The sequence below is a fragment of the Eurypyga helias genome, unplaced genomic scaffold (assembly GCF_000690775.1).
Source record: "Eurypyga helias isolate BGI_N326 unplaced genomic scaffold, ASM69077v1 scaffold247, whole genome shotgun sequence".
Lineage (NCBI taxonomy): Eukaryota > Metazoa > Chordata > Aves > Eurypygiformes > Eurypygidae > Eurypyga > Eurypyga helias.
The window spans coordinates 3,156-28,129 of record NW_010260870.1 but is presented as its reverse complement, the minus strand read 5'-3'; the positions used below and the strand labels follow the sequence as shown (position 1 = coordinate 28,129).

The 24,974-nt window shown below is 43.2% G+C and overlaps 1 protein-coding gene across 1 annotated transcript in view; it reads left to right on the top strand.

Annotated features, from left to right (window-relative positions):
* Positions 1 to 1,359: 1,359 nt before the first annotated feature.
* The window catches only part of LOC104512242 (protocadherin-15-like), a gene marked incomplete at its 3' end in the record, with an annotated part of 26,050 nt that continues 2,435 nt past the window's right edge, over positions 1,360 to 24,974 (top strand). The window contains exons 1-5 of the mRNA XM_010155159.1: positions 1,360 to 1,417; positions 2,279 to 2,391; positions 3,757 to 3,876; positions 9,312 to 9,422; positions 12,533 to 12,735. Coding sequence (XP_010153461.1) covers positions 1,360 to 1,417; positions 2,279 to 2,391; positions 3,757 to 3,876; positions 9,312 to 9,422; positions 12,533 to 12,735 — 605 coding nt within the window. The remainder of the gene's footprint in view (positions 1,418 to 2,278; positions 2,392 to 3,756; positions 3,877 to 9,311; positions 9,423 to 12,532; positions 12,736 to 24,974) is intronic.

The following is a 24,974-nucleotide window of genomic DNA, read 5'->3' as shown; positions in this document are numbered from 1 at the left end:
CAGACTAGAGGGAGAGTCACATTTTATAAGGTGAACGGAGTTCCAGCACTGAAGTGAATGGGGACAGCAGTCTGTCGGAAAGGCCTCAGCGGTAGTGGGTGAAAGTGTGGGTGCTGGCTAGTGGTAAATCACAGCAATGTTGAGGTCTCATTGTAAAAATACTGTGTAGCTCTGAACGCTGAGTGCCTCTCTCAAATTAGTACAGTTGGAGTTTGAGACTTCCAGTGAAAAGTTCGTCTGGATTTTTCCAAAGGCTGCAGTGATCTCTGATGTGAGATCTTAGCCAGGCTGGAAAGTTGAGTGAAATGAGATAAGTATTTCTTAACTTTTAGGAAGAAGGAGTGGCAGGGGATTCTTCCCCCCCCCCAGTGTACTTTCTAATATAATTTGTATTGCATAAAAGAAAATGTTGATAAAACAGAACCTTGCATATTAGGTTCATGATCTGCACATCTTCAGTCAGTTATTTTGGATGTAATACAGTAAATCCAAGATTTTATCTTGGACTTTCGACTTTTACTGTAAGGGCACACAATTGTGATTCTGTTGTTTACGGTTATTTCATTTTTACAAGTCTTCTTTGTTATCACTTATTGATGTGCTTTTTACAGGGCTGGAGCCTTTTTATGTTAGTTATCATTTACATGCAGCCTGTCAGGACCCCAGTGCAGCTGCTCTGGATGAAACAGAGCAAGTAGCTATTGCTGCATAGAGCTGCTGGCTGGATTCAGTGGAAACCAAGCAAGCACGTGCTTCTGCAAAGCAACACATCTCTCGACATCCTTCACTTGAGAGCTCTTGTGCAGGTCCAGCTTCTTGATAGCCAGTTAGTGCAGTCTGGTTGCCTGGGACGTTGTGCTGGAGCTCTGCCCTCTCCCTTTGCAGGACATGGAGTTACAGTGACTGGCTAGATGGTATAAACACCTCCTTGGGTGTCTGTGCTCTCGGGCTGTGATCAGGTGACAGTATTTTTTCGGAGATGTGTCATTTGTTTTCCGTTGGGAAGCTCTCCAGAGAGCATGCTGGTGTGATGGCAACGTGTGGGCCTTGAGGGTGAAGCGCTCCTTCGCAGCCAGTGCTGACAAACGTCTAAGTGGGCTAACGGAGCGGCGTGGTTAACAAGCGTGGTGTTTAATGGCGTGTTCCGCCCCGCTTTCCAGCCTACTACACGCGTGATATCTTCAAAGCTGCTTCGTCTACTAGTGCTGTGGCTTTTCTCTGCTTTGACAGCAGAAGGGCTGGATGGTCGCACTCAGAGCTGCGGTCAGTATCGCAATGTCTGAGTGTAGACCAGCGATGAGTGACGTTCCTCAGGGGTCGGTGTTGGGACCAGCTCTGTTAAATATCTTTGTTGGCGACATGGACAGTAGGATTGAGTACACTGTCAACAAGTTTACTGATGACACCAAGCTGTGTGGTGTGGTGACACACTGGAGGGAAGGGATGGCATCCAGAGGGACCTGGACAGGCTGGAGAGGTGGGACCATGCCAACCTCATGGAGTTCAACAAGGCCAAGGGCAAGGTCCTACACCTCGGGGCAATCCCAAGCACAAGGACAGGCTGGGTGGAGAGTGGATGGAGAGCAGCCCTGAGGAGAAGGACTTGGGGGTACTGGGGGATGAAAAGCTGAACGTGAGCCGGCCGTGTGCGCTGGCAGCCCAGAAAGCCAACCGTATCCTGGGCTGTATCCAGAGCAGCGTGGCCAGCAGGGCGAGGGAGGGGATTCTGCCCCTGTACTCTGCTCTGGTGAGACCCCACCTGGAGTGCTGCGTCCAGCTGTGGAGCCCGCAACATCAGAAGGATACAGACCGGTTGGAGTGGGGCCAGAGGAGGCCACAAAGATGCTCCGAGGGCTGGAGCCCCTCTGCCATGGGGACAGGCTGAGAGAGTTGGGCCTGTTCAGCCTGGAGAAGAGAAGGCTCCGGGGAGACCTTATAGCACCTTCCAGTGCCTGAAGGGGCTACAAGGAAGCTGGGGGCGACTTTTTACAAGGGCCTGTAGCTACAGGACAAGGGGTAACGGGATTAAATTGAAAGTGGGGAAATTGAGATGAGTTCTAAGGAAGAAATTCTTGCTGGTGCTGAGTGTCTGTCAGTGGCCAAAGGCAGCCCACTGTTACTGCGGAAAAAAAGCTACAAACCCTCCTTTAAATTTTCCAAATTGATTTTCAGGTTGCTTAGTTCTTCTGTCCCCTTACAAAAACATGCAGGAGCTCCCTCTCCCCTACGCATGTGCTTTGTCCTTAAGCCGTAAGTTATCCTCCTTGGTTTATGACAGTTGCCTCTGATTTTATGCTGCCAGGCAAGGCTCAAATTTTAGAGATGCTTGCTGTCACGAATCTTGAAAGGCTGCTGCTGTACCAGAGGTACAAGGCAGAGACTCTCTGTGAGGTAATAACCTTGAAATTAGTAGGCACAAGGGAACAGTTAAATTCCTACACCCACGTGTGACACTTCTGCGATCTAGACCAGTAGTAAGCATGTCAAGTTTGTAGCAGAACGCAAACATACATGGTTACTGTGGCATAAGCATAGATAATGTGAATAAGTATTGTAAATTAAGCCTTACCTGTTGTATCATTAAAAAGGTGTTGAAAAAAGGTCTTTTATTTCAAAGATTCAGTATTCTCAGCCCTGAAAATATTTCTCAAAGAACTCTGTCATCAATTTAACTCCTAAAGTAATTAGCAGCTTTGTAAATAAACCAAGGTCAGGAGCTATGACTGTAGGAGGAAGTGAGCAGTTATTTGCTTTATGGTGTGAACTACAAAATACGGAAGTGAAACAGCATCCACATTCACAACAAACGTTTGAACACCTCTGTCCTTTGCCACCTTCTCTTTTTATGGCATTTCAAACCTTTTTAGACCCTACAGGTTTAAAGAGGTGTGACAACTTAATGTAAAATGTGGAACAAAGAAGAGGAGTCAGTGTGTCTCTGAATTCAAGGGCCAAAAATTTGGGTGTGATGACAGCAGCAGCAGGAAGCTAAGAGCAATGTCTGTTTTGAATCCAGAACTGTGTGGTTTTCATTTGTTTTTCTCTTGCGGGGCGATTACTCACAGAGTTTTCTGAATATTAAAATTCAGAAATGATGACTCCCAAGAAGTTACTTGAGCTTCTGTCCTTGATCTCAATGAGTCTTGATTTCATGCTAATTATCTATGCTAGGATAATTATAAATCGATTCATTTTCATAATACAATTTTATGGGTATTCAATTGCTGCCAACAAAATATTGGAGAAACAGCATCATTCCTGTGTTTGTTTAAAGCCATAAAGTCTTTCTGGGTGTCTGTATTTGCATGTAATAATATTTATCTGGTGCTACTTACATTAATGAAGACACTGATAAATAAGTTCTGTTTACTTTTTGAAGCTCATCTTTATTTTCCTTCCTGAGTCTGAGAAAGTTGTGTTTGCTTTTTAAATCTTTTTATATTTATTTTGTGAATTCTTTAATTTCTAAGGCTTTTTTTCCATCTTCATCTTTTTTGAAAGAAATGGAGCTCTGTCCTGATGCAGACGGTCTGTGGAATAAAAATGGAAATTGGTTTCACTTGGCATCAGTCGAAGTACATCGTGTCTAAGTAGCTGTTCCTACGTGAGCTTCCAGGGCAGACAAGGGGGAGAAGGGAATGTTGACCTTGCATTATGGAGCGGAGTTGGGGCAGGGGGGCTTTGCAAACAGTTCTTGAATTGTTTCTCGTATACCTTAAGGTTTTAATGGCTGGCGCTCTGTCTCCGTTCTTGCAGTTAACTCCAGTTGGAACAACCATCTTTACAGGATTTTCTGGAAACAATGGTGCTACTGACATTGATGATGGTCCGAACGGCCAGATAGAATATGTCATCCAGTACAATCCTAATGACAAGGTGAGTGCATTTAGCTGCTTTTTTCGTTTCAGAAGTGTGTACACCTTGCAGCCACAAATGAACAAGGGGTTCCTGTTGCACTTGATAAAGAAATTCTTTTCTTGGCAATGTAGAATAACTTCTCTGCTGCTGAGTCTTGCTTGCCATGTAAACACAGCTGAATTTACCTTCTCTTTCATTGCCCTGCTGTTAGCAGCTGGATTACTTCTGTATCAATCATTAATAATCCCCTGTCTTCTCCAGTGTTGTTCACACACTTCATCTTGGTTTTTGGGTTGCCTTTTCGTTCTGTGATAGGTAGTTGCATTTTAGAATCGTAGAACGGTTTGGGTTGGAAGGGACCTTAAAGATCGTCTAGTTCCAACCCCCCTGCCATGGGCAGGGACACCTTCCACTAGTCCAGGTTGCTCCAAGCCTCATCCAGCCTGGCCTTGAAGACTTTCAGGGATGGGGCATCCAGAACTTGTCCTCAGTTTCTGCTACACGTTTATACCTAATAGATTCACAGCTAAGAAATATTCATAGGCATGGCTAAGTTACTCTCAGAAGAGACATTCTGACTCTTTTTGATGGAGCCATTTGTATTTAAAGATCACTGTTTAAAAAAAAAAGGGATATATAGTATTAAAATAAAACTGCACTGATCTCTAGCTGTTATCTTTGCAAAAGCATACTTTTAGAGACAAAAAGCTTAAAGTGTCAAAATAAATTCTTGTTAGGGTCATGTGTGTGAATGTCTGTGTTACAGGAAGTTTTGCATGTGGGTGATTAGTGTGAAGTGTCCAAAGGCATTTGGTCCATATGTCCATATGACTCTAAGAGCATCTCCCGCAACTGCAGTAGCCTCACGTTCAGCAGAGGTGTTTGTCCAAACGCTAGTGAAGGACATCAGAGCATCACTAAATGGTTTGATCTGGTGTTTTGCAGCAGGAAGAGTTGAAAAAAGTTTCCTAAAAATTCTCTCTTCCTCTCAGTGAAAGTACTTGCTCTTGTTGAGGGATTTGCCTGGTTGGAACAACTTCTTTGGAGTAGTTAGTTGCTTTATTACATCTTTGCCTTACTACTTCTGTATTCCAGATTAAATAAATCTGATTCTTTTATCAGTCTTTATGCACATAATATTGCTTTACCTAGTGATGCGTTTTGTGCACGTGCATGACAGAGATGACTTCTCATCCTTGCAAGCTGCTTCTCTCAGCTGTCAATGTGCCAGAAAGTTACTGCATATTATCTGGAGTGGATTTTCTTCCTTAACCTTAGCAAACGGTTATATGATGCTCAAAAATGATGTGTACAGGATACTGCGAAATATCTCTCCTTTCTACTTCTAGGATCTGCCTCTGCTGTGTGATGAAGAAGCCTGTGGTAGTGTTTGGCACCAATGACAGTCTCCTGCCTTAAAAAAAGCAGGCTGTTTATAGGTCGTGAATTTAATTGGAGAATAATGTAGATGTTTAGAAAAAAAGAAACAAAACCCACAAACCAAAACAAAACCAAACCCCACACTATAAAAACCAAGAGTTGTTATTCCAAAATTCAATTTAACTTAATTATTTTGTTATTTAATTGGAAAGAAGTGTAAAAAACAAGTAGAAAAATGAATGCAAATCATAGTGGACATAGGGCTGTGCTCTAGCTATCAAGTAAAGGAATGCTATAAAACTTAACCATTAAAAGCTAAGAATCGAGTCAATTAACTTCCCCAAAAGATTCTGTTTCCTAATGCAGAGTCAGTTTTTAGATCTCTGAGAGCTCTATTTATATCCGAATGTTAAGACAAGTGCCTCCTTAAAACAAGTTCTGGACTCCTTCCTTATCAGCTTACTTCACTGAAATTCATTGTATTCTGTTTGGTGAGAATTCAAAATTAAATATTTTGAGTTTATCTGGAGCTTGGGTATATGCAGAATGCTTTTAGTATACTGATTTTTCAACTGTCTCTCTGGGGAGTGAATTGAATGGTTATCCTGGTGACTTTCCCATTTTAAATTCACTGGCCAGTATTAGAGGCTGTGGGCCAACAAATGTTGTAAGTGATGAAACCTGCTGTATGAAAGTGGTGTTTTGTCTCTATTTTGAACTGAAAGGAGAAGCAGTTTCCTTTTCTTGGTGTAAGTGGGTGACAAAGCAGTGCCTTGGTATTCTTGACTTCCAGAAATGCTCTGGCTCATTTCCCTATTGGATGGAAATACATCTGAGATGTGATGGCGTTGTGCATATCTTTTAATTAGCTTCATTATGATTTGGGTTGCAGCAAAAATGCAGTATGCAGAGGGATCACAGAATTGATCTGGTGTGGTACCTTCTGGAGCTGTGGAGCAAACTTAGGTCTGGAAGTTAAGCTTTAAATCACCACCGAACAATTGCATTTCTGTGCTGTGTGGAAGGAAGAGGGGACTCCAGATATAAGCAGACTGAGAAGAGGTTAAAGTTTTTTGCTGAAATTGTGCTGATCCTTCCTAACAGTTTAAATTGTTGTCATGTTTTAACCTTGGCTAGCAATAAAATACCATGAAGCCACCTGCACACCTTCCCCCACCTCCTCTAGTGGAGGAGAATTGGAAGAAAAGACAAGGAAGCTTGTGAAATTGAGATAAGAACTATTTAATACCTGCATATAAATACATATTTTACATATAAAAATTAACATATAACAATACTGCTAATAATAAGTAATTAAAGTAATAGAGACTAAAACGTATGCTACAATTGCCCACCACCTGCTGACCGATTCACAGCCAGGTCCCAAGAAATGAGAGTCACAACCTGAGAGCTGGATCCTGAGGGCAATCGCAGCAAAGTCCAAGAGAGGCCTATGAGTGACAGAGTGACTGGGAAAGCCAACTGACCCACCAACTCACTCACGAATGAGTCAACAAAGGGGTTAGCAAAAGAGCTAGCAAAGAAGTTAGCAAAGGAGTTAAGGAGCTAACAGAAGAGTTAAGGAAAGAGTTATGCCCCCGAGCCCACTCCCCGCTTATGCCCCGATCATGCCGTGCTATGGAATGAAATACCCCTTGGTCAGTTGGGGTCAGCTGTCTGACTGTGTGTACCCCACACCCCCTGTAGTGAGGGAGCTGGGAATGCAGCTGCAGCATCAGAAGCTGAGAGAGACCTTGAACTTGGTGCAAGCACTCCCCAACACCAGCTGAAAAGACACCTTATCAATACTTTTCTCAGGGCAAATCCAGAAACAGAGCTTCATACCAGCCACTGTGAAGAACATTAACCCTGTCCTGTCTAAACCCAGGGTATTGTACAGTTCCATTTAAGTGCATCCTCATGCCCGGTTCTGCCAAGGAAAAGGCAGTTATTTTGAGAGTTCGTTGGCTGATTCTCAGCTGCAAAGTCAAAACCAGCTAGTTCTCGCCTTTTAAATGAGAGATAAATGGGCTAAAGCAATTAGGAGAATCTTCCAAGTGAACTGGATGCGACATGTGTGTGTTTGTGTGCACGCACTGTGTAGTTCACAACCTATTTTTTTGCTTGTCCAAATACCGTTAAAAGAAAAGGCAGGGATGGAGGAGCAAAACCGGTGAACCCAACCCTACTTGGTTCGTTCTTCCAACAGTAAGAGTCCAGTCTAGTTTTTCTGTTTTGCCTCAGTATCAGTATCGTAATAGATTATTTTTTAGTGCAAACTATGTGTCTTTTATTCGAAAAGATGAGGACCAAACTGAGATTTATGCAGTGTCTCCAGTTTAGTAGCCTGTGATGTACTTCCCAAGCCTGTTTTCCTGCACACCACAAATATCTGCCACATGTTGAATTTAACAATCATTTACTTGCTGCAAACCGAACTGCAGTATAAGCAGATGATTCAAATTTTAAGGAGCAAAAGTGGCCATGTTATCTCATGAAAGAATAGTACTCTGTACCTCTGTGGTGTGTTCTATGGAGAGCTTTTGGAATGTTGCATTGCTCTTATGCATTCGATCTACTGAGATGTTAACTATGTTCTACATAGATTGAATCATGATTTTTTATGTGATTGATTTGATAAAAGAACTGGAGCCAATTCTGACACATGAAACCTGTGTCTGTGCCTGTAATCCTCCTCCCAAAATGGGTTGTTAGTCAAAGTGAAATCTTTAAAGGTGTGTGCACCTCTGCAGTACCCTCTCCCATTTGTTGCCACACTTTTGCAGTCTGAGTCTGTTTAAGCAAATATGTAGGAGAAACTGAATTTCACCTGATTTCATAGAATTACAGACTGGTTTGGGTTGGAAGGGACCTTAAAGATCATCCAGTTCCAACCCCCCTGCCATGGGCAGGGACACCTTCCACTAGACCAGGTTGCTCCAAGCCTCATCCAGCCTGGCCTTGAACACTTCCAGGGATGGGGCATCCACAGCTTCTCTGGGCAACCTGTTCCAGTGCCTCCCCACCCTCTCCAGGAAGAACTTCTTCCTGATATCCAATCTAAACCTTCCCACTTTCAATTTAAACCCGTTCCCTTGTAGCCCCTTCAGGCACTGGAAGGTGCTATAACGTCTCTCCAGGCTGAACAAGCCCAACTCTCCCAGCCTGTCCCCATAGCAGAGGGGCTCCAGCCCTCGGAGCATCTTCGTGGCCTCCTCTGAACTCGCTCCAACCAGTCTATATCCTTCTGATGTTGAGGGCCCCACAGCTGGACGCAGCACTCCAGGTGGGGTCTCACCAGAGCAGAGTACAGGGGCAGAATCCCCTCCCTCGACCTGCTGGCCACACTGCTCTGGATACAGCCCAGGATACGGTTGGCTTTCTGGGCTGCCAGCGCACACGGCCAGCTCATGTTCAGCTTTTCCTCCCCCAGTACCCCCAAGTCCTTCTCCTCAGGGCTGCTCTCCATCCATTCTCCACCCAGCCTGTCCTTGTGTTTGGGATTGCATTTATCCTAAAGTCTTGGTTTGGTGGTGTATGAACATGTGCAGAACTATCGCTGTGAACTGGCACCTAACCGTGTAGCGTTGAAGTTCTCGGTATGTTTACTACTTTATTGCCCTTGGGAAGGGCAGAAGGAAGAGCAGGTAAATACGATGATGTGGATTTCTTAATCTTGAATACCTGGTATTTTCTACAATAGTGAGGAAAAAATAGGTGAAGGCAAGGCTAATTGTAGAAACCAGACCTGGATTCTCAGCCTGACAAGGGAATGCTTTTCTGAGCACACCTCAGTAGAAATCCAGCATGGCAAATCTGCAATAAACAGGATAGTTAGGCTTCAGTTTGTGGTTGGAAGTAGTAATGTATATGCAGAGGATCAGAGAGAATTCTGTTACGTACACATTATTTATTGTGGGGTACTTATGGAGAAGTTGGTTGGTGAGGAAACACAGGAAACTAATGTGGGAAGTGTATGCAACTTGGTTATGCCATCCAAGCGATTGTCTCGTTGTGGCCTACCTGAAGCTTGCTTTGACTTCAGTTTAATTGTACTGTTTTGACTTTTACAGACTTCCAACAGGACCTTTGATATTCCTCTCACTTTGTCTGGAGCAGTAGTTCTACGGGAAAGACTAAATTATGAAGAGAAGACTCGTTATTTTGTGATTGTACAGGCAAATGTAAGTACTGATCTCTTAGTAGCCCTTTATGCCACTGAATTAGGTGGGGTTTTAGTTTGCAGATTTAGAGTTTTCCAAGGAAAGGAAAAGCCTTGCTGAAATACAAGGTCTAATAATACTCTTCTCTTGAGGATCTTGTTTAAGGTTTATCTGAGTCATCGAAGGCTTTGACATGTTATTACTGGTTAAAAAAGCTTGCTCAGTCGTGTAACAAGACAGCCTCTTTTGGCACAAGGAACAAGTTGCAAATCTGAAGTACAGTCCATGCAGAAAAGTGCATCCTAGTGTCCCTAAGTGTTCATTTTTCTAACAAATCTAGCGATGCTAATTTGATCTCAGATGAGTGTAATGGATAAAATTTCGTTGTATCCTTCAGGTTTGAAATGCGTTGTTCTGTGAAGAGTTGATTTTTCTTTCAAGTCATATTGCAAGTGTACACAGAGGTTTTCACAGAGAGGCTGGCAGAGGATAATGCATACCGAGAAGTGATGTTTAAACTCTGTCCATCAGCGAAGATTTTGGTGCCCTTGAGGGGCTGTGACAGCTTTTTTCCCTTTTTGCCCTTCTGACAATAGCTGAAATGAAAACTTTTCCTCTGGTGTTTACCTCTCTTGTGATACTGCTTCTCTTGTGAGAAAATGAGAGTGCTCTGAAACAACTTCAGGTAGCTTGCTCTTAAATTTACGCATTTCTGTTACTGTCACCTTTCTGATACAGAATTGTAGATACACTGAATGACACATTTTACAATCCACTTAACCTACATATTTTAGGGCACGTGCAGCATTCCCCCAGTGGAAGGTAGGCTCCGGGGGTGTCTCCGTGCTTGTTGCACTTAGACGTAGCTAAAGATGCTTCTTGGTTATGGCTGTTAGAGTGAGTTGTTTTACCTGGGCAACGTAACTTGCTGATCTCTTGAACAGGAATACAGGAAGGCTCAGAACTGATTTGGCTTGTTGCTTTATTAATAATTTACTCCGCAGATCACCACTGCGTATTCACAGCTCTTTTCCTTTGGCGTCGGAGCTGTGAGTTTCGTGAGGCACTGCGCTCCTAGACAAGTAACAGGGGTAGGTGAGCAGGTCACGTTTTTCAAGGGGAAGGCAGGGTGTGCAGCAGTGCCAACAGCTCGCGTGAGGAGGGGAGCACGTCGTGCTGCAGGAGCAACTGTCGAAGGCACCGCTCGGGATGCACGGTGTCTGTACGACAGAACAATCTCCTCTTAACTTGTTTATTCCTTTCAGTATGCATCCCAACGCAGGGAGTTGTCACCTCTGTGGTAGGGGGTTTGGCACCGGAGCTGTGCCGATAGCTTCTGTGTCGTGTTGACACCGAATGGGGCAGCTTGCATGATTGACATGTCTTGTGAGGCCCTGTATTTTCTCAAACGTACCCAAATGGGAACTGCGCTCACTATTACAGCTTTGAGTGCACGCAGATGAGAAACTAGTTCTAAAGAAAGGCTCAAATTAATCTCTGTAGCTCTGCTTTTTGAGGAGTTTGCCTTATGCATACTTTTTTTTTCATTCTACATGATGTTGTAGGCTGCATTTAATTCTCTCTGCTGTACGTACTATGCAATCATACTTCTACTCCACTGATTATATTAGCATTGATTGTTTATTGTTCTCTCATCCTGAAGATACTACATGAAATTACTTACTCCGTGTCTGCTTTGATCCACTGTTACTCAAAGGCACGTACCAGGGGAACGTGGGAAAGGTTTAACTGATGGTGAAGGCTTCTCCTTGTCGCTGTAATCATTTTTCATTATTGACCATGAAGGAGGCTAAATTCAGAAATTCCCATGTTTAGTAACTTTAAATGTAAAATTACTCTAAGTACCGAGTGGTCTGCAAAATAAGAAAACAAAAAAAGTGTATCCAGTATGATTTAGGGCAATGATTATCCCTCTTACATAGATCATGATATTAAAAAAAACTGCTTTTTGCCCTTCTGTCAGTGTTATTGTAGGATAGGAGGGCAAGACTTACCTAATGGCCCATATTCCCTCTGGAAGATTTTATTTTTGTCGAGAAAAGCTATCACAAGTGTTCCTCCTTGAAAACTGAGCTTTTTTGACTGTTTAAAAAAAATACTGGGTACTCGTGCTGTTTATTCACTATGATAACAGAAGAAGAAAGAAAAGGTGAACTGGTGCTGGTATGGTCAGTGTATAAAAGTAATCCGTGTGGTTCCCACAATTCAGGAAAGTGTAGTTCTGTTCTGTACTACCTGGAAAGAAAAAATAGGAGGCAGTAAAGAAGTTGCAATACTCAAAGGTGTCTTGGCTACCCAGAGATTAAAAAACCCACACCAATCCGAACCACCATATGTTGAAAAGAACCTGTCATGCAGCATGGAAAATTATTTGGGATGCAGCATTGTAGCTGTGTGACTGTGGACAGGAGTGTTCCTCAACCTTTAAAACATGAGCAGCGTAACTCATTCTCTAGACAAACCAGCTTTCCACAGGGGGTACGGTTTGGAGATCTCAGATCGACCTCACTGCTGTCCTCTGGCTGATGTGTTTTTTAGCAGGTGAAAGGAGATGCTGAATCTTTCTTTAACTGTGGCATCCAGAGGTGGACTGAGCACATACAGTCCAGGGGCTCTCTGCTGCCAATTAGAAAAGCAGAAATTATGTCTTATGCTTTCCATTTCTGAAAATGAAAGTCCTTTTACTGATAGGTAAGGTTTGGTAGAGCTACACACAGCGGCGCAGAGCAGTATATTTCCAATGACAGTTAAGGCATAAGGGTCTTTTTATCTTATACAAATATGCTGCACCTTTATAGATTTAACAAGATGCATCTTCATTTCACACGTTTCCTGAGAATTAAGTTCTCAAAGCCTGTATTATTTCTGAGTGAGAGCTGTCTCTCAGTATTTCTTAATTCAAGAGGTAAACTTTAACTTGTCCATTGTATTTCTGAGCCTGTATGTAATTAAAGGCTGTAGCTGTGAGGCTGATGGCTTTGTAATTACCTGTTTCTGAGAACCTGGATAACTGTGGTGCTTATATCTTTTGCCCTTACCTTTAAATGGAAACTTCTTCCCAGATTCTGAATTCAGAAAGTCTAACCAAATCTAACTCATTTGCTCCACAGGACCGGGCCCAAAATCTTAATGAGCGAAGGACAAGTACAACCACCCTGACGGTAGATGTGCTCGATGGAGATGATTTGGGACCAATGTTTCTTCCTTGTGTCTTGGTGAATAATACCCGTGACTGTAGACCTCTCACCTACCAAGCAAGCCTGCCGGAACTGACTGATCCTGTAAGTCCTCTTCATTTTTTGCAGTTGTCATCGTGCGTTTGTTTTGCAAGCAGCTGTCATCTTTTTCTGTGGATGCAACTGAGAGCTGTAACTAGAAAGGTCACATATGCATTATGCCATGTTTTATGTGCTAAACAAAAGGAACCCAAGGTAAGGTATAGGTAAAAATAGATGGTGAAATTGTATCTTGGATACAGTGGTAAATTGCTTGTTCACTACAAGGGCTGAGTCTCGCTGAAATAGGGTAAATTGTGGAATCGCCTTTCCTGATCTGTTCAGGTTTTGCTCTCAAAATATCCTGAAGAAACACTTTTGAGAAGGGACTTGACATGTTACTCCATTCAGGATTGTTACAGACCTTGGAGGAAGACTTTTGGAAGAGGAAGCATTCGTCACTAGTTCCTGAAAAGATTGTGTGTTTTATTAGCTGGTTTCAATCGAGAGGCGCTGTAGAGCAGCACATGTGTTTTCTTGTGTAAGGGCTTGTCCGAAGTATCGATTAGTATGTCAGTTAGGATAGGGATAAAGGTCAGCACGGTGGAACACGCACAGTGAATCACAAAAAGGGGGCGCTGAGAGCTTTATCATTTCTTGAAGAAAGATGGTGCCAACTCCCCTTCCTTACAGGAGAGCTGCTGTGTGGTATACTGGAGATGTGCATCTCTGGTGGGTGAAACAGAAAAATTAATTTCTTCATTGGTATTGACATGTGACCTTTGATTCAAGTAGTTAGCAGTATAAAAAGGACAAACCAATTGAATCACTGGGTATTACCCCACCCGACTGACGTTGACATTAAGACAAATAATTGACACCAAGATCATGGGTTTCTCTTGTTCAGTGCAGGACACGCTCTCTGTCCTGCTTCCTCCCACCAGGAGACTGGGGAGGTTGAGGTTGCAGGTGTGGAGGTTCTTGCTGTTCTCTGCCTTACTTATCCTGTGCCTTGTAGACTTTTGCCAACCCCTGTGTTCTGGTGACCTGCTTTGTCTGGCCTCAGGGTCCTGCTGAGCAGGGGCACCGAGCACTGCCGCCACCCCACACGGCTCATTCAGATCATGCTCTTGGCGCAATTCAATCTCTCACAGTGGTTTTATCCATTTTAGAACCAGCTGAAATTGTGTCTAATAGACAACAGTTGATCAAGTGCTTCTGCACAGGTTAACAGTACAGGCTCTGGTTTAATAATCGGTACAATCTCAAGGAGGTAAGGCGGGGCTTATTGTAGTCAAGATGTATGTAATCAGTTACTGTGCCTTCTGGATAAGGGAGGGCTCAAACAAGTTTCAGGAAGGTGGTATGAGTCTGTGTGGACCCCGTGGCAAACCAGTGGGGGAAGATTGGGTCTTAGAGAGCACATTTCTCTCTGCTGGAGAATCTCTTTCTAACAACTGCAGCCTAATGTGTAAAGTGTAGCAAGACTGGAGCCTTGATATTCAGCTTGTAACAGCATCAATTCAGTTGTGAAAGGGAAGGGGAGAGATCATAGAATCATAGGATGGTTTGGGTTGGAAGGGACCTTAAAGATCATCCATTTCCAACCCCCTGCCATGGACAGGGGCACCTTCCACTAGACCAGGTTGCTCCAAGCCTCATCCAGCCTGGCCTTGGACCCTTCCTTGAACAGGGATGGGGCATCCACAGCGTCTCTGGGCAACCTGTCCCAGTGCCTCCCCACCCTCTCCGGGAAGAATTTCTTCCTGATATCTGATCTAAACCTCCCCACTTTCAATTTAAACCCGTTACCCCTTGTCCTGTCACTCCGTGCCCTTGTAAAAAGTCCCCCCCAGCTTCCTTGTAGCCCCTTCAGGCACTGGAAGGTGCTATAAGGTCTCTCTGGAGCCTTCTCTTCTCCAGGCTGAACAAGCCCAACTCTCCCAGCCTGTCCCCATAGCAGAGGAGCTCCATATGCAAGAGATGTTCGATATTTGACCTTGCTATATTGATTTACTGCATCTCCCACCCCTGCGCCCACCTTGGTATTTGATAACCCTTTAACTGTGTTGTCTGTTTTGTGAATATATGCTCTTCCTTTAAATTTTACATTAATGTGGCTTGGGCTTAGTGTAACATTAAGGAAACTGGGCAACCACAAATTACTCTCCAGCTGAGTACGTGGCCTCATCAGGGTTGCTAGGGCACCCAAACTATGCAGCATGACAGAGGATGACCCCCTTTATCTGCATGGGTCCGATGGAGTGCCCAGTACAGAGGCAGAAATTATTAATAACCGGTGTTCGATCATTACCTTGGTTTTTTATATGGTTACTTTAAGGTCTAGTGCAAATTACAGAATCTCCCTGATACAGCTCTCTGGGATTGAAGGAATCCAGCTCTGTCTCTGTTCCCGGCCTGGATCTCGGGCACATATGCTGTGCTGGAAGACAAAGCAGTGTCTGCCAAGGAGGGCGTCTAGGCTAGGAAAAAATCTGACTAGTGATTTAGATGCTGAGTTGTAAAATGTAGTCATTTAACTTCATAAGCTACAGTCTGTTCAGGTGTCAGCTTTTTGTGTTTGTTTTTTGGCTTTTTTGCGTCACACTGCACCTTGAGAAATCTGATCTGTGAAATGAGAAGCCAGTTCTGTTGATAAACTGCGATTTTTTTGCTGTTTATCTGTTTGTAGTACTGTAGCAGTTTTGATAAATATAAGTGGCAGAAGGATTTTTGAACTCAGAGCTTTACCTTGGTACCTCAGATACTTCTTTCTAAATCATGTTTCATCTAGAAGGTACGGGTGGTACCTAAAAAGACTCAGCTAGTCACCATCTGTATCACATTGGCCCTGCAAACAGCAGTGTGATAAAGTGCAGAGGAGCCTGAGCTGTTTGGCTTAGCTGGGGGCTGGCATCAGGCTCCTGCGATACTCCCATCTGGTCCAGCAGCCTGGGCAGAGGGCCTAGCTCAGACAGAGCTCGAGATTTCTGCGGGCTGTCAAAGCATTGCGTTGCACCACGCAGGCAAGTCCCATCTGAGCCCGGAATGCTGTAAGGCTGTAACTGCGCACGGCGTCAGCGTATAGGGGAGCTGACAGTAACCAATACACTCCTCCAAACCATTCGTCTGAAGCTTCTTGCGCAAGTTGGTTTTTTAAAAGTTTAGTCTTTGCTGTACTGTAGCTGTTGAATCTTCCGGAGGGTGTAGCAAATAGAACAGAACGCTGTTTGCTCAAGTTTTTTAATCATAGTCATTACATAGGCTAAAGGACTTTTTTAGTCCAGCACTGTCACTTCTGCATTGCTCTTTAATTTTTCAATGAACATGAGAAGGAATATTAATGAATCTAAAACAAAGAGCACTGAAATATGAAATATTCAGAAGGACTAGCTTGAAAAAGAAGTCCTGTTTTACAGAGCAAGATGTCTTTTCTGCTGACCTCTAAACTAAAGAATTCAGTGTAACTGGTAAGAATAATATTTTTGTTCAGTCTTGCATGATTACTTTTCTTTAGCTGGCCTCCATCCATGAATGTACTGAGGTAAAAATCATATTTCCTTTCCAAGCTTCTTTCCCTCAGATGCTCTAAAGCAGTTGGGTACAACGGCAGTGAAGAATCCATACAGCCTGTGCTTTGTTTATGATCTTTGGCTGGTGGAGACGGAAGAGGCCAGCAAAATTAATGTATCTGTTTGTTACCAGAGAGGCAATTTATTTTCCTGAAGAACAGAATCAAGGTTTGCGCTGTACCTTCAGCGAGCTGGGCTGACTCATGGCAGTGTCGGTGATGGTATGAAATCTGCTCCAGGCTGGGCTGTGTAATTACTGTCTGCGCACTTGCAAAAAAACCCGGTTTGTATTTCTGCCATTTGGACAGATGGTGTAAACTCCCCCAAAGCTGCAGATCTTCCGAGCAGAGCCAAAGGTTATCTGCTGGTGCGCTCTGGGTGCGCGCGTGGAGCAGGGTGTTGGGGCAGTACCTGCTCGGTCAGCCGGGTGCTGCCTGTCGTCGGCTGAGCTTTGCCGCGGGGTGCGGTGTTCTTCGTCGGTGTTTGCCTGGCTCTGAGGGTGCTGCTTTTGCAGTGCTAGCAACGAGCTGCTGTGAGTAATTGCTCTGATGGTCTTATTAGGTGTAGGACCGCAGCTAAGGCCATGTAAACGTCAGCGTCTCTGAAACCAAATGCTTGTGAGGTGCTTGTGCAACTTTGTAGAGGAGGCAGAAACTCGTAGTTAGGAGTAATCAAACTTTACGTGTTTTTATAGCACATGAGCTATTCTGAATGCTTAAATCCTGCTGTTGGTGAGTGCTGAGGGGAAACTGCCTCACCGCTGCTGAAGCCTGGACACAGAGCTAAGTGAACAGCCCGTAACCCACACCTTAGATTATGTGTTGCTTCCCCGTGCAGTCATTTGCTCGTCAAGTGCTACCTGTTGAGTCTGGTTCGGTGCCCACTGACAGTGAGGGAGTAAACTGCTTTACAAGCTCCCAGACCAGGAGGGAAAAGAAATAAATCTGCTGAGTTTCGAGTCCTCTACTAATCGTAGTAAAAATAGTTATCTTGCAAAAAAGACACCATAGCCCACGATAAGACAGCACTGACGTTCGTTGTTTGAAGTTCTGTCTCATAGTACATGTGCAAATCCTTTCACTTCATTTCCTTTAGGGCAATGCAATGTACAGCTTCACTGTTGTCTTACAGTGAGCTAGCATAAACCTTTCAAAAACTCAAGTTCCACAAGCCAAACATTTTGCCTTATAACAAAAGGAGAAAAACTGTCTTGATAACATCTATTCATCTGAAAAATAGATGAAGGGATGCATGTATGAACCTCCTGGGTCTGCTAATTGCTCCCAATGCTTCTCTGTGTGTTCCCTACTTGTCTCTGGGAATGAATTCACTGTTTTTAGATAAATTCCAGTTTCCAGGAAAACCTGTGCTGTGCGTCTGGTTGGGATGTTGTTACATGGTTTTGTATTTAACTCAGTGTTTCTGTGTCCAGATCTGGTAAGTAATTCTCCTCCTGTTGTTTCAGGAAGACTTCAGTAAATTAGCATTTATTATCAGGATGTGCAAGTTGTCAAATGGAGTTAAAAAAAATATAACCTGTGTGTCTTAGAGCATTGGAAAGATAATTTCTCCTCCCTCTTTCCCCCTCAGTCTGTTCCTGTCATGCTCACTTTTTGTGAAGGTTTGTCCATTTCTGTATTAAACCTTTTCCATCGTCATACTAAGAAGAAAAGCCAGTTAGCAGTGAAATATATGTTAGGCTTACTTAATCAGTCGCTGGACTAGTTTTGTCATAAACAGCTTCATTATCAGGTTCCACAGGGTAATTATCACTCCACGTGAACACGAATATACTCCATGACACCCACGAGGCTTTCTCTGTACTAATTCAACACTTTAAACACCTGACTGCATTGTGGGACTTTGCTTATTAATGCACCACTGGTGTGTCTTTCGACGTGGAGTGTATTTATTTTTGCACTAATTATCCTCCCTATCCCTAGGAGTTGTGTCAGCAGGGACTTCACAGAGCCTGTGGGCTCAGCTGCCCTGTTGAGCAGACTCAAGGAGATGCGTCTGAGCAGAGGACTGCTTGAAAGGCTAAAACCCATAAAAATTCTCCAAAGAACACTGGTTGAGGGGAGTAAAAAAAGCCATTGAAGAGCAGGAAGTGCCCTTACCAGCCATCAAGCTTTTGATAGCAAGAAGGACCTCTTCAGTTAGATTAGTGTGGATTCAGGGGAAGCAAACTGAACCTGTAAGAGGTGGTGGTGTAATCCTGCTGGGTAGAAGCCTTGCTTGAGTCCTCCCTGAAGAGCATCCTGTAACACGCAGCTGGGGAACTGTGGAAACCACAGCCTTGTGATGGGAAGGTGAAGTGAACGGGTTTGCTCTACTGTCGCAGGAATTGAGAGTTACAGTGGGGTTTTTATTGCAAAGTTTAGGTCGTTATATATTCTGTGTTAAAAACAGAACAGTGTCTTTTCTGATCACTTCAACTTTTATTTTTTACAAGGAGAAATGTTTGAATAGTTCATGCAAGGGACAAAAATTCATTGACTTTCATATATGCGTAAATAAACCATCGTAGTATTAAGAATTGTGGCTGTACAGTGAATTCATCAGATCCTGAATATATCTTCACAGAAAACACATCTTTATTGGAATCCAGAATTGCCTGAAGCGTTCCCAGTTAGTGAAAATGTTTTGCATCAGACTGATAGTTATGTCAAAAAAGACGTGTGCTTTTTGAAACTCGCCTTTTATCTTTCCATTTCTTGCTGAGTTGCTGGGGGCAATCACAACCGTATTTCTCCAAGCTGTTTCCCGGGAAAGGTGGTACCAAAATCCTTCTCCTGCAGCCGTTGCAGTACGTCGCCGTCCGATGCTGAGCTAGGACACTGCAAGGTACCACCTTCCCTGGTGCTTGCGCTTTGGCAGTTATTTGCATTTATTGTTCTGGGAATTGGGATCTGAGCCTTCTGGGCACCATTGATCCTTGCAGTTGGGAGAACATGGGATATGGAGGAAATGGGTTATTCTCTGGGTGTGAGAAACGGAAAAGCCGTAGGAGGGAGCTGAAGTTACAGGAGGAAAGGCTGGTGTTAGCGAGGTGGAGGATCCAAGAGGAGTTTGGTGGAGGACTGAAGTCAGTGGGGGGCACTGGGACTGGGAACACAGAACACTTCTGTAAGTAACCAGCTTTAATCAGCTTGGTACAAATCAGTTCTGTGCTTATTACTGACAGCTAATTAACACTGCAGAGGGTATGGGATGGCTTGAGGATGACAACCATGTAACAATTAATTCTAAAGTAATTTCACTGCAGTTCCTCCCTGTCTGACTGTACAAATCCCAACCCTTTCCAAATAGGAAAAACCTCCTTGAGATTGCCATATAGAGGCATGATATTATAAAACTTGCGGCAAAACAAATAAACAAATCCCAGATTAATGAAAATTAGCTAAACTGTACCAAAAAGTGTCCGAAACTTCTGGGAACAGCATCATCCCATCTTAATTATATTGACAGCTTTTAGTCAAAGAGTAAAGTCCATCAAGTGTTCTGGGGCTTTTAGATATTCTTTTTAATTTCTATGTTTTGCTTCAGGAAGTGTCCGCAGTGAGTAGGTATTCCAGCCAGGGGTATCCTACGCAAGCTAAGAGCAAATAACCTTCCCTGAGGTTTGAGAGTAACTTGTTAGCTCAGGCTGAGCTTCCATACAGATGCTAACTGAGGTATCTGTGGCACTGAAATCCACAGTCTCCATAACTCACCAAATATTTTTAGAAAGACTAAATTTTATAAATATCTGTGGTTAAATCAGCTGTATAAACCCCCTGCAATGTATAAGGAAGGTGCCTTTATTTTCACCTCTCTGAAGGATAAAACTCACAGAAAGGCTGGAATGGTTACCTCTGGTGAAGGTGATTTCTTACTTCTCTTGTAAGTATGACTGCTTAAAGTTAAATGTGCATGGGAGTGACTTTACCCCTACTGACAATCAAACTGCCTAAAGCTAAAAAAGCAAGTTAGATTGCCAGTTTTAATGGCCAAATCGCTTTTTCCTTGTTAGCTATGGTACATTCAAAGCTGCAAATACTCATGGCTAATTTAGGAAGTTGTTAGTTTCTGAATCAGTAATATCTCAATAGGCCTTGTTTGCCTTTGCCATATTTTTTATTAAGATTTGGAATCTTTTATTGAAACCTGGTAAGAGAGGTTTGCCAGCCTTTGGCTTACTCTGCCTGTGCAGTCTTGTGCTTGTGATTTAGTTGTGTTGAGCATCAGGAAGTTGTTTCAGATTTAATTGGTTTCTAATTATTCCTTCCTTAGCAAAATAGATGGTATTCAATGTTGGGGACTGATGCTAAATGGTCTTGTAGGGGGTGGTATTTGCACTTCATCCTGGAATTAGGCTGTGATTGAGCACAATTATGTCCGCTGGCATAATTGAATGTTTGAAGTGTGGCTCGGGTTTGTGGCTTCCAGAGAAAATGGAAGTTTTTATTATTGGCAGAACAGTGTGTTTCTCTTCACACAAATATTTTTGGTAAGGAAAGAAGCGACTTTGCCTTTTGGACGTGAAGTGTCCAGCCCTGCAGTGGAACCTGGCACTGGGACTTGCTGCAAGGGGGGCATGCCGGGGCGCTCTAGGAAAGCAGGTTGGCTGTTCATAGAGACACGTCTTGCTGCCCAGCCCAGTAGATGTGCTCTGTCGTTCTTGCATAGAGGGTTTGGTTTTTTGGTGTGTTCCCCCCCAATCTGTTTCTTTACCTCTTCCTATGTTGGAAACTGATCTTAGCCTTGAATTCAGTTGTGCGTTTCTCAGTAATCAGTACACGGGAACGCAGCAAATTCCTTATTAACTGTGCTGTGTTCATCTTTGACTTTAACCATGTTCATGGTGCCTGAGGATCTCTCTTACATTTACCAATAATGAGCCTATCTGATCTTTTATCTCATGGTTTCAGGGCTTGATAGGAAAAAGAAATAAGCATAAACATGCGTCGGTTCTACATAAATGTTTAGTTGAGAAGATCAACTTCTACAGTTGTAATTTCAGAGCTTCTGTACCATCTATACAACCAATGATTAAAGGGAAAAGCTTATATTATGTTGAACATTTCTGCAGCCATTCTCTGATGAGTGCAGTAGCTCCAGGGCATAGAAAACCAGGCCTCTTGTTAGAGCCTAGGCTGCGAACATTCTGGTCTCCCAGTATGCATGTGCTGCCCAGCTTTGTGTGATCTCATTCCCATATTTAATCCCATAATCATGATGACTTTTCTTCACAAATACTCCTCTTTCTGTGCAAACGTTAGACAGAGAGCACTGGCAAATCATTACTTGATACTAAAAGGTTTATGTACTTTCTGGTCTGTGTGTTATATCTTAGAAATTATTTAGAAAAGCCTGGTAATTGGTATTACTTAGACTAAAATCTTTGGTGAAAGGTAGCATATGCTGTCAACTGCTGAGCTGTGAGATGAATGAGTTCCTGTGCCAAAATTTGTTTGGTAGAGAAGCCAGTGATGTCACTTAAGCCACACTATGAGAACTAACCATAGAAATGCTTTAAAAATCAGGACTGTGTCTATAAGTTCTTGGGTTGTTGCTTGTTCAATAAATGAGAAAAGAATCTCTCCACATCTGAGGCTGTGAGCCATCCCTTTGCCACTGGCTGAAAGATGAGCAAATTGACCCATTTTTCAGGTATTAATTTTTCATTAGCAATTTAAGTAAAACCTGAAGCTCAGATTAGGAAAGGGAAAATGAAGATTGATTTCCATGACACATATGCAGTTGTCGGTGTATTTTTTATTGGAAAAGGCAAATTGTTATGGCCAAAGTTATTTGCCGTGTATTTGAGCAGCAGATAGCAATTTTTCTAATTAAATTTAGGCGTAGATGCATGATGAACTGATAGGCAATCTTGAATTACTTTGGAAGTTGGAAAGCAATTCAAAAGCAATGATAAAATCCTCTCTTAGGTGCAGTTTTCCCCTTTAAGTTCATGGCTAAACTTTTTCATTTGCATTTTTTTTTTTACTCTTTTCACTCGAATTGCAGCCACACAGAGGTCACCAGATTGATTGTAAGTTCAAGGTAATGGACAATGTTAAGCAAGCAGTAACGTTCACGGTAGATTTACTAGCATAGGCTTTTTTTAATAAGTTGATATTGGTGATTTTGAATTAACTCTAGAAATGACTCGGCCAAGTCAAAATGCACAGCTTTGATAAGCTATTGATTATCTGTTAGTGCATGATAAGGAGTCATAAAAGGTGTTTTAAGTCTTCTGCTGTGAATTTTCCCTCTAGTCTTCATTTTTGTGATTGATTGTCTGTCTCCCATATGCAGTCTCTTGATAAGTAGAGACTTTTTTTTTTTTTAAAGGTAATGTCACTGAAAAGTAGTGAAGCTTGAAAAGGTTAAAATTACAAAGATGTGATGTAACAGATAATTAATTTTTATGTATTTGGGAATATGCCAAGGCGGCATGGCTAATTAAAAAGAGTTGTTGGTAACTAATATGTGAATACATGAACCTGAGAATTGCTTTCTAGAATCTCTCTTGGCAGGCAGGCAAGCACTCACTTGCCTGATATATTGATCAGGCAGGACAGTCACTGTTCAGTACCTATGATTAACTTACAATTTTAAATATAGATGTATTTCAGGTAGAGAAGTTAACTTGGCTGCTTTTCACTTCAAGAACAACGACAGACATGCTTTAACTTCTAAAGTGTTATGAATATTTAAAGAAATCAGATGTTTCAGCTATTGAAAACACTGTTTCTGGTTGAAAATACTTTCCCGCTGGTGATTTTTGTGTTTCAGGAGTTCATGCCTGTGGGTAGGAATAAATTGATGTGTCACAGTTTGGGATTAAGGTGGTGGAGATCTTGCCTGGTATGTTTGGTATGTACCAGAAAGGGGTGTGGGGGGGAGCAGAACAGTGAATTTCTTAGAAAGTTAGAACAAGAGAATGCATCGACCATTTTTACAACATGAAATGAAAATCCGTTGAGCATGACTTACATACTTTAGATATTCACTAATACTAATCTTTCTTAAAATGCGCAAGTGGAAGGCCTAAGGGAAGAAGTATCAAGCTTGGCTTAAAACTGAAAAGTTTTTGGACAATATATAGTCAAAACTGAAACAAGAAAAGAAAAATGGTCTTTTGGAGTTGTGTTAGGGGTGAAACACGTTTTGTTTATTGCCAGGACTGGGTTACCAAGTGACCCGTGGTCACCCAGTGGCTGTGTGGCTCCCTTGCTGGCACGGAAGGAGCAGGAACTCGGGTAGTTCCGCAGAGACCCTGCCCAGGCTGGATATTTGGCTGATGGTGAAAACAGGCACATTTTCCAAGTATTTATCAAGCTGTAAAGTGAAATTTCAGAGAGTTAATCTCAAATCTTATTCCTCTAATTACCCAGAATAAGGGGGGAATAAACTGGTAAAAAATGACTGATTTTTATCCTACCAAAATCTTTTTTCTTTCCTCCAAATATGGAAATGTTCCATTAATTGCCTGATATCTATCATCATGGTTAGTAACTTAGTGGGAACACTAATGAGAAAATACTCAATTCTTGCAGTGCTGTCAGAAGCCAAGAAGAAAAAGGATCTTGATTTTGCTTGGAAGTAGTGACTGTGGAGCTGTAATTAGAAGTCATTTCCTTGCAGATGATCTGCTTTGATTCAAATTTTGGTCTGGCACATCGGCCACATAAGCCAAATACATGAGTGTGTGAGAGAGACCGCCCAGGTTCCTGGGTGGGTTTGATGTGTGCAGTAGGACAGCTTCACTAGCGTAAGCCACCACTTAGTTGTGTGGCAGGACCAACGCCAAAAGTCTGTTCGGCTGTGTGCGCTGGCAGCCCAGAAAGCCAACCGTATCCTGGGCTGGATTCAGAGCAGCGTGGCCAGGGGGGCGAGGGAGGGGATTCTGCCCCTGTACTCTGCTCTGGTGAGACCCCACCTGGAGTGCTGCGTCCAGCTGTGGAGCCCTCAGTATCAGAAGGATACAGACCGGTTGGGGCGAGTCCAGAGGAGGACACAGAGATGCTCCGAGGGCTGGAGCCCCTCTGCTATGGGGAAAGGCTGAGAGAGTTGGGGGTGTTCAGCCTGGAGAAGAGAAGGCTCCGGGGAGACCTTAAAGCACCTTCCAGTGCCTGAAGGGGCTACAAGGAAGCTGGGGGGGACTTTTTACAAGGGCCTGTAGTGACAGGACAAGGGGGAACGGGGTTAAATTGAAAGGGGGGAGGTTTAGATTGGATATCAGGGAGAAATTCTTCAGAGGGAGGGTGGGGAGGCGCTGGAACAGGTTGCCCAGAGACGCTGTGGATGCCCCATCCCTGGAAGTGTCCAAGGCTAGGCTGGATGAGGCTTGGAGCAACCTGGTCTAGGGGAAGGTGTCCCTGCCCATGGCAGGGGGGTTGGAACTGGATGATCTTTAAGGTCCCTTCCAACCCAAACCAGTCTGTGATTAATGAAGTACAGAAACTGCCAAACACCCTAGTCTTAGATGAGAAGATCTTGCTGTTTCATTGTATGTATTCTTTGTTCATTCTCCAGTTTGATTTTAAGTTTCTTAGAAGAAGAAGAAAAAAACCCCACCTGCCTCATCACAAAGATGACGTTAGTGTCACATGTGAGATCACGCAGCTTACCAAGAGAATTACATGAGAACAGTAGAAAATTGCGATTCCTCAGTTTTGCGAAATATCCCACAACCCAGGTTTTGAAACTGCCTTGCTTTCTGTGATGCCATTAAGGGGTTTCATATCTTACGTGACTGAGCATTTCTCTCCTCA